The 13,343-nt window shown below is 48.5% G+C and overlaps 1 protein-coding gene across 6 annotated transcripts in view; it reads left to right on the top strand.

Moving 5' to 3' along the window:
• Positions 1-13,343, top strand: part of MBOAT2 (membrane bound O-acyltransferase domain containing 2) — a 284,313-nt gene that overhangs the window by 167,160 nt on the left and 103,810 nt on the right. For 2 of the 6 annotated variants that reach the window (XM_067008177.1, XM_059078388.2), the window contains exon 1: positions 415-589. The exons of 1 other annotated variant lie outside the window; for it this stretch is intronic. In XM_067008177.1, coding sequence (XP_066864278.1) covers positions 515-589 — 75 coding nt within the window. In that variant the 5' untranslated portion in view covers positions 415-514. Of the gene's footprint in view, positions 1-405; positions 590-13,343 lie in introns of those variants that run through there. 3 more of the 6 variants (XM_059078387.2, XM_059078392.2, XM_067008178.1) reach the window with 3 other exon arrangements.

Genomic DNA, 13,343 nt, shown 5'->3' on the forward strand with positions numbered 1-13,343 from the left:
GACCTCAGGCAGGGAGGAGGAATAAGGGGATGAGGAGGCGGAGACCTCCCCGCTGGCACCGGAGAGCGATCCCCGCGAGCCGCCCGCCCACTGTGGCCAGACAGCCCCTCGTCCCCCGGGCCGGGGCCTGGGATGGGGGCGGGGCGCAGCCGGCGCCCTCTGATTGGCTGCGGGCGTCGGGGCGCCGCTCGCGATTGGGCCGCGGGGCTGTCTGGCGCGAGGGTGCGCGAGGTGGGGAGGGGGCGGTTGGAAGCTGCTGGAAGTCAGGGGGCGGGGCGGGCGCGGGCGGTCGGGGGCGTGGGCGGGGACGCGGGGACGCGGGGGCGCGGCGGGGGCGTGGGGGCGCGGAAGGAGGGCCGAGCGGGTCACCGCCCCCGGCCCCTCCCCGGCCCCGCCCCGCGCGCTCCGACCGCGGGCGGCCAGGGGGCAGGCGCGCCGGTCGCTTCCCAGTCCTCGGCGTCGCCCGGCTCAGTCGCGGGCGAGCGGCGCGGGCGGCCGGAGCGCCAGGCAGGCCATGGCCACCACCAGCACCACGGGCTCCACCCTGCTGCAGCCCCTCAGCAACGCCGTGCAGCTGCCCATCGACCAGGTACTCGAGGCGGCCCCGCTGGCACCGCGCCCTCGCCGCCCCCTTCGCGGCCGTGTGCCATCCGCGCGGAAGCCGGGACCCGGGACCCGGGGCGCGGGCTGGGGAGGGGGCGAAGGGAGGAGGCGACCCGCTTGTTATTGTCCGCCCGCTGCCTGGCGCCCACTGCCCCCCCGCCCCCAGATGCCCACCCAGCCCCCACCCCGCCCGGGCAGCCCGGGGGGGCTCTGGGCACCGACGTGCGCGCGTGCATGCTTGGCCCTGCTCCCTGCCACAGCAGCGCCCGACCCGGGGCGTGCGTGCACCGCGTAGTCGGCGATCGGAGTCCCGAAGCCGCTTCCAGTGCGTGTGGGCACGGGTGTAGACAGTGCGTGGAAAGGCTGTGCTTTGGGGGAGCCGGGGTGTCTGTGCCCTGCGCGCGTGGCACCCGATACTCCACGGGGAAAGGATGGACGTGCCTAGGTGGAGGGTGCGCTGGACACGACGTGTGTGGCGTGGAGGAGGCCAGCTCAGGTCAGGGGTCGGCGACCGGCTCCTTGGGACAGTTTGCGTGGAAGTGCGGCGTATTCAAGAGAGAGAGGCAACAGTTTGGGGCAAGGCAGGCAGGGGTTAGGAAGAAAAGGCAAACTGAGTTAATGATCCCAAGGTGTCTAGCGGAGAAAGTGGCAACCTTGTAGATGGAAACACCTCCGCTCCCGCCACCCCCCCCAAAAGCATTTGACACAGTATAGGGAAGAGTGGCATTTAAGTCCTCACTTTGAGTTTGCATGAGGGCCTAAGGGTTACTGAGATATAAACAGGTTTGTGTGGGAAAAGCAGCGCCATTTTTATTCAGAAAAGAAAGTTTGGGAGTATTTGTCAGAGTGACATTTAGGGTAGTTGGTGGGGCAGAGATAATTGCTTTAGCCCCAGGCTAGAGGTAGTTCACTGAAAATTTTGCTTAAAATTATTTCAAGTGGACTTGATCTAGAAGTGTTTGCACTTTCCAAGGGGTCCGGGTTCACTGTCCTCCTGAATGTGTTGCTGTCATTGATGTCATCAGGGATTTCATTTATAATACTGGATTCCTCTGTGTCCAGACTCTGTCGCATAGCAGCAAGATGGGTCTAACATTATGACACTAAGTGCTTTGTGCTTCAGTGTTTTAAAAAGTAAAACAGAAGTATGTTCAATGAGTATAAAAAAATTCTACCTCTGTTCAGATTTGAATTCCTTACTTATAGTTCAGTAATAGCTGTTGGTTCTTAGTAAATACCTATCCCCCATACATCTTGAACTACAGTTATAATGTGAATCTTGCTAATAGATTCAAGTGCCACTAGTGAAATTAATCGCATACTATAAGAAAGTAGTCTTCTCTGTTTATTAATAAACTGATCAGAACTTATGGTTTTTCGTCTTCTCAGCCCTGTGGAGAATTCTCACTTTTCTGAAGTGAAGCACAGTGTATGGCCTTTTAGTGTATCACAACCCTCCTTGACTTAAGTAGGTTGCTGCCAGGGGGTATCAGCAAATGCAGGGTAGGTATCTGTTTAAAAATTGTTTTGCCAATGAGAGCAAGAAAGATAGGCCTATATATAGCTTTTCACTTATTTTAGGGACCAGGATTATGCTCTCTTTTTCCCTCTTACTCTCTGTTTCATTTTCTCTCTGCCTATCACGATGAAATATTTTCTCTACTGTGCTCATGCCTTCTAATTTATATAATGCCTGTGACTTTAAAAGTGATTTAATATAATGAACTCATTTAAAAATCTCAGCAATCCAGAGCAAGTTCTTTTTAGTGCTGACATAAGCAGGAGAATCAAGGGAAGGGGACAGGACTTAAAATTTTGACTTTCCTCCTTTATTATCTACAGGTTTTGATTTGGTACCTTGGACACCTTTGTTCTCTTGAGACCATTCTGAGTTTGCATAGCCACTTGTATTTTGGGTTGTTTTCTCTTAGCAAGTCTTAAGAATATTGGATTAATACCACACAAGCCTTAACTTTTTATGGTAGTAATAAACTGTTTCTCTGAAGCACCGAAGAATTGACTTTTTTGCTGTTAAAGCACTTGGAATAACTGAAAACTCATTTAGTAAAATTGGATGAATGAGTAGTCACTGAGCCATTATTTTGAAGTTGAGCAAAATAGAAATTAATTTTGGTAACATGTAAATAACTGGGTCCCAGTTGAGAGAAAGCCTAAGAATTAGTTGTAATCAAATAGTGTGATTCAACAGGAAAGACAAATCAGGAAATGAAAAGTGTAAAAATATAACTTGTTAGTGTGTTAATTTGGTATATGCTAATTAACAGTGTTTTGAAAATTTAGGAAATTATAAAAAAGCAGTTATTTGATGTCAGAGGAAGAGAAGGACCTTAGAGCCAGAAAATAGTTAAACTTTTTTACTAGAGTGAGTGTGGAATTTATGAAATGAATAGAAAGTACTGGTATGTATGGAATAGAAGAATGCAGGTTGCAGGGTCAGGTAGGAGAGAAAGGAGGAAATATGTTGCAGTAAAGACCAGGCAAGGAACAGGGACAAAAGATCTTGCCTGCCTTAGGCTCCTGGATTCTTTCATGTTTCCTGAGAATTCCAGAGTGACCTTGAGGTAACCGTAGTATTTGTTCAGTAGGTCTTACATTTAAATAAAAATATAAAATCTGGTATTGAGTGAGGTTCGATGATGCTTTAAGATGGGAAATACTTAGCATCTGATGTTTCCCCTTTCTAGGCCTTGCATTCCAGGCGACTTTATTTCTCGGGCGGTTAGTTATCATTAAAGGAATATCTGGGGGGATTTGGACTGGGGGAGAGACAAGGGCCAAATGTGCCATCGAGAAGACATCAGATGTCATTGAACAGAATCGTATTCTTTATTAGTTGGCTATGTGGTGAATTTTTTAAAAACCCCAACATGAATACCGAACAAGGGAGAATAATTGTGTCCAGATCAACCTATTTTTTTAAGAGGTTTTTTGGTTTTTGTTTTTTAACCTGAACATATATGTTCTCTTGCATTTGACTTTCTTCTGAGTTATCAGACTGAGGGGCTCTCTAGCCCTCTTCTTCCTCCCTCTCTTTACCCTTCCTATTAAACCATTTTTCTTTCCTTATTTCCCTTGATGCTGTAATTACTATGAAATTGGAGTAAGATTCCCTGGTGACGTGATGTCCAGGATGGCATACTTCGCCGACAGCCAGTGAGGGATGAGATTGACCTCATCGAACAGGCCTGTTTGGGGACAGGGCCCTTGTTTTAGAGATGACATGCTGAACTTTTTGGGGTGGGGAGAGGGGGCAAGAGGGAGACTCAAGATATTCGGAAAGGTTTGGAGGAGGGAGGAAGAAGGACCAGCTGTTGTAACCAATCCTGCCAAGTCAGGTAATAATTATCACGGTTAACATCTTACAGTTTTCAAATCTCTTTCACATGCGTTATATTTTTTTCCTGTGTCCTCACAACACCTTATGAAGTCAGATAAAATTCAGGTCCTGAAGTGTTTTAGCTTCAGGTACGTATGTACGTATGGTATTAAGCGTTTGAGTAAAAAAGGTCCATTTTAATTTCTATTCTGAACACGTGGCAAATCATTTTGACAGGTCCATGTTTTCGATGCAGGTTGCCAGTGCATTTTTGGAGGACAGGGTGGAGAGGAAGAGCTTTCCCGACACTGAAGTGCTGGGGGTGCTGGTTAGAGTGGGGAAAGCCATGTACGTACAGAGGGAGAGTCCTTGTTTCCCTCTTTTTGGTCATTTCGTTGATTGACGGGTTGCTGTATATTCTCCCCCGCCCCATGCCATGTAAACAACCAATGAAGTGAAATAACATATTAGGGAAGAGAATAGTTGAGAACATTAACTGCTTTAATCCTCTTACAATTCTGTGCTGTGATGAACCCCATTTTATAGATGAAGCAATAAATGACGTTCTCACTTTTGAGCCTTTTGAAGATGATAATTTCTGGGGGAAGAAGGTGAATGGCAACAAAACAAGAAAATCAAAGGTCTATTTTATTTTAAAGTTGCCATTTGAATGCTTTAGGTTTTGGACATAAATATTTAACTCATTTGTCGCACCTGTCTGCTTTTACACCCGTAATGAGCCTCAGCCTTCATCCTGAGAGCCCTGCCATACTGAGGCAATCTGCTGTGGAAGATTCCTTTTCATCAGGAAGGCATATGGGCCTGAGAATCTTGAATCTGTATTTTGGGCCCTGTCAGTTAACTAATTTTAGAAATGTCACTTTACATAAATGAGTTTCCCCCTGTGTAAAATGTGTGTTGCACTTAGTTTTAAAATTCCATGATTCTGTGTTTGTTTCATCAAGCTGCCTCAAATTCTTGTTCGACTGAGTTGGAGGGAATATAAATATGAACTCCGGGGAGGAAAATGGACTAATAAATGTTGAAGTTGAGGCCGCCTCTGTGGTTAATCTGAGGCAGTGAGGCAAAGGACCGCGTGCCCTAAATTGTAGTGCGTGTCGGTTTTCCTGTGTCTGTCTCCCTGCATCGGTAGGAAGTAGTCACGCCGCGGTGATAACCGGCCTGGAACCACATTCTGCCAGCCTTGTGCCCGTTGGCAAATTACTGTATATTTCTTTTAAGGCCCAGTTTCCTCACCTATAAAAGAAAGATAATAAATAGTAGCTATTTGTAGATTATTGTGGAGATTAAAATACATAATCTATGTAAAGTGCCTGGCTCCTAGTATACATCTGCTGCACGTTCCTTTCTTCTTTACAAGTTATGAAATATTTGGAATTTGTCTTCTATTTTTCTTTTGGGAAGTTAACATCTGTTCACATATATTCCATTTTAAATCTCTAGGACTTCCTTTTTAGGAAGGGAGCTATCAGGCTCAGGTTCAGTCCTATTCCCCACACAGTGATTAAACTAGGATTAAAATCTCGTTTTGGATTTGGAGTCAAAAGTGGTTTTTCTGCTTCCTCACTGTTCAAGAGTTCTTTGTCCCCTGCTTTAAAAATGCTTCCTGTGGTATTACTGCCTCGATAGGTACAAATAACCCTAGTCTCTGTTTACTGTGGCCCGTCAGGGCTGACTTTCCAGGGAAATAATCAAAACAACTCACACACAGCTTTTGCCTGCAGTCGATTTAACAGGTGGGAGTCTACGATGATGGAACTTGGCAAGACTTCTTTGAAATAAAACAAGCTGTAAACAGGGCCCCCAGCAGATGTGGGTCCTGCTTTGGTAAACGTGTAGGGTTTGGAAGAGGGGAGGGATGGCTGATGTGTGGAAAGATAGAATTCGGATTCAGGAGATTGAATAGGCGGCGATGCGGTGCCCCCCTCCTTTGCTTATCAGAATGCTCACTGTTCTTCCAAGCCCGCATCCGGCGCACCTTGCAGATGAATCTTTTCCTGAATCCCATCTGATGTGACTGCTGTTGTATTTGAACCACAGTAGCATTTTGGATTTGGCACTGCTCTGGCATTTATACTCTGCTTAATGTTGTATGTATCTGGCAGGGTTCTGGTAGGAGACAGATTGAACTAGGTAACCAAGGAGACTTTAAGAACCATTTACTAAGATATGGACAGGTTTAGGGAAATCAGCAAGGAATGGGGTGGTCTCCCAGAACCAGCTCCTCTAGGCCTGGAGGGGCCAGAGGAGGAAGGGCAGAGCCCTAAGGAGATCAGAACCCCACGAGGGAAGCTGTAGGGGCTCCTGCCAGGAGCCGCTGTGGCCCCCAGCGAGGAACCCAGCCAGCCTGCGGGTGGCCTTGAGGGAGGGGGTGAGGGGAGATGAATATCCCACTCCTCCCATCCTCTCTTTCCTGCTGGTGCCTCCTTCAGAGGGCAAGTTGATACTTTGGGGGCACAGAGTAAAGCGGAGAGTGGGTCTGGAGGGCGTGGAAATCCTGTGCAGGACATTGTGATTACTGATACGTCCTTTACATTGTTACTCATCTCTCTACGGGATGAATACAAATAAAAAACCTTTTGTCAGGCCCTTAAGGCACATCCTTATTCTGTCTCTTTCTTCTCAGTCACACGTTTTGAGAGAACAGTTGAATCTTGCTAATCTCTGCTCACTCTTACAACCCTTAGAATCAGGCTTCCCCCTGCAGCACTGATAGCCGCATCCAGCGCCCACTGGGTAACACTGATGAGTTACTTCCTGCTTAAGCCTCTTCCCAGCTTCCCTGCTGCCCTTTGCAGTGCTTTTTCAAGTGTGGCTGTGAGACCACTTGTATCAAAAATCATGTGGGATTGTTGTTGTATATTCCCAGGCTCTACCCAGAGCTACCCAGTGAGGGCCAGGGAACCTGCATTTTTAAGCAGGCTCATTCCTACCCACCTTCTCCTACCATCAGAGGTAGAGAGCTACCTGGCCACGTTTTTTTAAGGCTCTCCATATTACTGAAAGCTTATCACAGTGTGATGCATTTTTTAAATATTTGCATTTAACTGATTAACTTGTAATCTCCAAAAGGTCATGCCATGTAATTGTGCTATTGACAATATAGTCACAATACACGGAAAGAATAAAATTCATAAGTGCACACACGCTATAGGCAGCGTGGCCCCCAGTTTTCAGCTGAATGACGTCCCCGTCCCCGTCCAGTCCTGTCATTGTGTCGCTAGTGACTGCCTGTGTAACCTCATGTGTAGAAAATGTCAGAAGTCTAACTTCGGGGTCCTTCCGGGCTGAGAGGCCTGCCTTGTGAGAGGCCCTGCCCCACCCATTCTCAGGCCTGCTTGCCTCTGGGAACCCCTGGCCCACAGGAGAGGCCTAGAACCTCCCGAGTGTGGCTGCCAGCTCCTTTTCTGTTCTTTGGGCCCTGCCCCTACTGTGGCCACCCCTCACACACCCACACTCTCTCCCCAGAGGAGCAGGAAACTGCCAGAAGGCCCCATGCACGAGGCAGTGGCTGGGCTGGAAGTCCAGTCCCGGTCTGCTGCCCGAAGGACCTGCAGAACCAGTTAAGTTCCCCCAATACGTTTTCTTGTCTTCTAACTCCATGCCTTGGATCAAACTATCCCCTCTGCCGGGAATCCTCTCCACGCTCCTTTGGGTCGGCAAACCCATATTTTGCACAAATACTCCGCGAAAGCTTATGCCTCCTGGATGAAGCTTTCAGAGATCGGCCCCGTCCTTTCCAGTCGCGTGTCACTCCCCATGGGGCCACTGTGTGCGTCTAACGCGGGCACACGCGGTAGGTAAGTACATGTTGCTGCCTGAGGCTGCGGCCATCCCCGGCAGAGCCCCTTCGAGGAGCTGTTTCTCGAACCTCTGCAGCGGTTCTGCACTGAGGCTGGCCCTGCAGAAGAAGCTCGAAGAGAAGATAGACAGACAGTCGTCCTGCTCAACCTCTGTCCTTCGCTCTGGGCTCCCCCAGCCTCTCCTGTGTCTTCCAAGCAAAAGCCGAGCATCGCCTCGGTCTGGCTTTTTCAGGAGGGGCGTAAGGGGCACATGTTGGGGGTCTTTGCCCCTTTCCACAGCTGCCTGTCAAGGGTGTGTATGCTCCTCGCTCTCGGAAGTGGGGGTCCGAGAACCCCCGCTCATTGGCGGTGCTTTGGCCGCCCTTGCCCTTGTCAGTCGGGGCCTTGGGGGAATTGCCTCGGCTTTCCCTGCTCTGATGGCACCTGCAGCACTTCATTTTTTTTTTGCTTACTTCGCGCGCCTCCCTGCCAGGGTGTAAACTCCTCAGGCACAGGGCCTCTTGCTCAGGTTCGCCTCTCGCGCTCAGCACCGCCGTGGGCACAGAGGGCATCTGGAGTGAGCGGCTCGCGTGGGAGGAGCGCGTGGGAGGAACGCAGACCAGCTAAAGTTCCGCTCATCACCGATAGCGGGGCGGTCCAGGCACTGACTGCGCTTTCCTAAGCGGCAGCTTCCTGGTCTGTATCTGGGGCGGGTGAGGGCCCCTCCCGCAGGGCTGAGGTTGGCCTCAGGGGTCCTGCCGGCAGAGGGCCGAGCGCACAGAGCTCAGTCCGTGCTGCGTGTTGCAGCTGCCGAGCTGCTTTTCCAGGGCTTGTGGAGGACACGGTGTGTCCGTCCCTCGGGTGCATCAGGGTTTGCGGTGCCCGTTTGCCGTGATGCATTTTGCAGGCCGGACAGGCGTGCTGGCCGTGCGGGATACAGAGGAGAAGGCGGCTGCAGCTTAATGCAGTGGTTCTCACACGTTTCAAGGCAGCAGCTACCAGAGGAGTTGGCCGGGCGGCCAGGCGGAGGCTCCCGGCCGGGGTGGTACCCGTGCCCAGCTTCTGCGCAGCCCCGCGCCAGGGGCTCTCAGGGATCCTTTTCCCGGGGACACTTCACTTTTCCAGCGTCTTTCGTTGACACCCACACTCTCCCCGGCTGGAAGGCTGGTCGTGGGGTCAGGACAGCAGTGGCGTCCCCTCCCTGGACGGGGTGCTGCCTTGTCTCTGCAGCTCCTTCGGCTCCCCAGCTGGCCGAGCTCCGCAGATCGGGGTCAGGTCACTGTGACTCGGTCCCTCCGTGTGGGCACTGCTGTGCTTCTTCCTAGCTGCACAGCCGCGAGAGTTACGGGGTGCCTCTCACGTGAGTGTTTACGTAAAGGGCTGCACGGTACATCTCCGTGGGTTAGAAGGGAGCTGTGTAAACCTTTCTGGCTGACTTTTAGTTTCCTCGGGAGGGTTTACCTAAAAGGAGATGTGCGGAGCATTGAAGAATTTGGGAGGAATGTGACTCTGCTGATTCAAAGGAAAATGAAGGTAACTGTGAGAGGTACCAGGATCCGCAGCTGGACCATGACACTGTCATGACACTGTTGGGTGATGAGGGGTGACTGGAAAGAGCAGCTCCATCAGCATTGTTATCAAGCTGTTCAGAAGAAAAGACGCCTGCAGGGTGCAGAACTGTCTTTCTCCAGAAAGAACAAAGGGCTGTCCTTACCACCCTGTGGGTGGGGCCCTGCGAGAGGGCTCCTTGCCGATATTACCCCTCCACCCCCTTGTCCCCCAGCTGGCCAGTCCGGGGAAGCCTGGCTTTTGGCCCGCAGCAGGTGTCATCAAGGGATCCTCCCCGGGCGGCCTGTGTCCTTGTGGAGTGAGGAAGCCAGGGGCCAGCCCAGTTGCCAACTAGATGGACCTCCCTCTTCCGTGAACGTCTGGGCCTCTGACCAGCTTGCCTTGCTCCTGTCTCAGCATTGGACGGAGATGCCACATACTTTCTGTTTTAATCCATAATCCCATAGAAACTTTTTTAGTTTATAGAGGTCTTCTGTGCCAAACTAGATATCTGTGGAAGGTCAGAGTTGTACATAATATATACTTTTAGACATATTTAAGTTACTCAGTTACATGTTATTTTAAAATAAATAGCTCCCAAAGTTATACTCAAATAAAGATGTTAAAAAAATAAAAAGTAAAAAAAATAAAAAATAAAATAAAATAAAATAAATAGCTCCCAGCTTATACAAAGAAAAAATTCTGAATCCTTTCAGTTTCTTTTTGAAGGTAGATTATAGGTAAAACTAAGCATATGAAAGACATTCAGGTGATACTTACCTTGTTAAAACTGGAGAGAGAGGCTCTGCCTTTTGCAAAACCACTAGTTTCAAAACCGCTCGGGCTTCCCTGGTGGCGCAGTGGTTGAGAGTCCGCCTGCCGATGCAGGGGACACGGGTTCGTACCCCGGTCCGGGAGGATCCCACATGCCACGGAGCGGCTGGGCCCGTGAGCCATGGCCGCTGAGCCTGCGCGTCCGGAGCCTGTGCTCCGCAGCGGTAGAGGCCACAGCAGTGGGAGGCCCGCGTACCACAAAAAAAAAAAAAAAAAAAAAAAAACAACAAAACTGCTTGTCCTCTAGGTGCACAATAAATAGTGATTGAGTTGAATGTATCTCATTTAACAACATCAAATTTCAAAGATAAATGTAAAGACTTGCAGTGAAGTTCTCGAAGTTAACTGTATAGAAGGAGACTTGCCTGAGACCAGGATTAAATTTTATGGATAAACCATGGGAGTTTCTGTTTACTGTAAGGTGCTGTTACCTGATGAGGTCATGGCTTAGGTGAAGTAGTTAATGCCAACGTAAATTCCAAATGCACATGTCTAGAGGTTGACGGGCAAGGAAAATGAATGGATATGAGTGTAGATGCAGCCATTTTTTGAGGTATGGACAGGATGACCATGTGGAAATCCCATGCCCAGGCTAAAAGGAAAGCCCCCACCCCCACATTTGCTGATGGTTACCAAAGCTGATTTTTCAAGGGAAGCTGGAATTCTGGATTTTTCTGGTGAAAATCTGTGATTTTTAAAATTTTGGCTGAAGTTTTCTTAAGTCTTCTGTTTTTTGAGCCCAAACAACATAGCTAGGCCAGATTTAGCTTATTGGCCATCAGGAAGTAGGTAGCAGTTTCTGTTACAGTTGGTGGTGGTCATTCCAACCTGAAGAACAGTGTGCCCTTCTGAGATGTCGGAGACCTGATTATAACCGTAGCAGGGCAGTCAGGGCTGCAGAAGCCCTGGGAACCATGTCACGGGATTGTTGAAAACGTAATTCTGGTATTTCATCACTTAGTAATTTCGTCCTTAAACTGGCCAGCAGGACTTCAGGTTAAATGTTGTCTGACTAGTTGTAGTCATTTGGAGAGGGTCACACCTTAGAAATAATCTTGAAAGTTAATATCCCATTAAAGTGGGAAGGTTGGACTTTCACACCGCTATCATTTTGTTCTCTTTGCAGATCCAGCGTTTCAGTTATTAACTGGCCTAAGCGGTCAAGGCTATCTTATGGGTGTGATGTTCAACAAGAACATCTATTAGCTAGCAGAGAATAAAGTCTCTTGGAAAGGTCTTGATTGTGCAATAAGCCCTTACCAATTGTTCAGGTTTTTAAAGTGTACATTGAACTTTGGCCAGCATATTTTATCTCGTGATAACTGTTCAGGCTTTGGAGTCTAAGTTTAATCTACAGTGCGTTTCACTGCAAGTGTTAGGGTGCCTTTTCCAATACTGGGACTGGCACAGTTGTTCATGTTAGCTGCTTACCAAGGAGAGATAGAAGTGACGAAGATTTTTGGTGTCTGCGTAGAGCCGAGAGGACAAGGTACAAGTACCCTTTGGCTGGTATTCAGTATCTTTGGGGATGGCTAAGTGTCCTCAGTCTAAGATTATCATCCTTCTGTGTGGTCCCTGTAGCTTTCCTGTAGTATGAGACTAGTTATGTCTTCTCCTTTTGTTCTTGGAAAATATTTTAAAAGCCACATAGTAAAGGAAAATCTTGGTATATTTGGTATCACAGCATCGAGCTTCAGCCTTCCGTTGGATTTGAATGGAAATTCTGATAGACTAGTCAAAATCAAAGAACAGAATTTTGGGGTATTGTCGGTATCGTTGGGTATTTGTTACACTTTTCCATATGGATTGGAAGGATTCATTTCTAAAGAGTTAGAGATCTTTTTTAAGGTATAGGGATTATAAATTAATGGGGAAATAGATACGCTGTTCCAAGTAGGTTTTTGGCACAGGCTCAATTTTAGCGCACAGGACTATGAAATGATTGCTGCAGTAACTTTGTTAGGAATGTGGCATTTGGTAGGAAACCTGTGAGTCGATTTAGAAAAAAATCCTGCTCGGGATATTAAAGACAAAAGGATTTGGGACCATTTCAGCAGAGACAAAATAGATTAGAATAGTGCCAGAAGGCTGGTCTTGGGTTGTTTTCCTTTTTGTATTGATTTTACTGAAAGCAGGAACCTCTGGGAAATAATGAAAATATTAAATCGCTTTTGCTCATTTTGTCCCTGACTCCAGATTTGGTAAATGCACCTTTCAGCTCTTGTAAAATGAAGGAGAATGTCAGTACAGACCAGCGCCCTGGCTAGGCTAGTACCGTGGGTAGCGAGGAGATTAGCTGTCTTTATGTTGGACAGTAAACAGTGAGGAGCAGGGCAAGGTACAGCAGCGGAAAACAAAATGTGTATTAGTATAAGTTATATATCGGGGAAGATGGACTGGATCAAAATTAAGAGCCTTCTCTCACACTGGGACCCAGGGAAACGAGGCAGTAGCAGTGCCGAAGACAGACCCTTTGGCAAATTGGCATCATCCTGAGAATCGTAGAGTTGGAAAGTTTTAGTCTAGAGTGAGTGTTGTTACTTTTAGAACATTTTTACAAAAGGAAGTTGCTGGCTTGTTGGTATCATTTTAGATATGACGAATTACCATTTTGGCAGTAAAGATGGAAAAGGGTAAGTAGGTATTGTTGTTCATCGAGCACCCGGTATAGGCCAGGGGTTTTCTAGGCCCTGGAGAGAAGCAAAGATGAGTGAGAGCTGGTCTGGCTCCCGAGCTTCTAGTCTAGAGGGAAGAGAAAGACTGACACCTCTGCACAGCACGTAAAGCAGTGTCAGAAGGGAGATGCTGGACTTAACCTGGTTCCAGCTGCTGCAGGGAGTCCCAACCATAAGTCAGGGCCGTTAAAGGTAATAGACTACTTGTTCTCTCACATGAGTTTTGATGTAAATGGCCCACACTGGTGGATAGTTCCACTTCACCTGGTCCTACAGAGACCAGTGTTCCTTCCAACACACTCTTCTGCTCCTTGGGGCCTTATCGCCTGATTGCAGTTGAGGCTGGTTTATTGAGGGCAGTGGTCCTTAAGCGTGAGGTTGCATGAGAATCCCCTGTAACACTGGTTAAAACACAGGTTGCTAGGCCCTATGACCAGAGTTTCTGATTCAGTTAAGTCCGAGTTTGCAAGTGTGACAGGTTCCCAGGTGATGTTACTGCTGCTGGTCTGGCAGCCAGACCTTGAGAACTTAGAGGGATCCAGT

The sequence above is a fragment of the Kogia breviceps genome, chromosome 11 (genome assembly GCF_026419965.1).
Source record: "Kogia breviceps isolate mKogBre1 chromosome 11, mKogBre1 haplotype 1, whole genome shotgun sequence".
Taxonomy (NCBI): Eukaryota; Metazoa; Chordata; class Mammalia; order Artiodactyla; family Physeteridae; genus Kogia; species Kogia breviceps.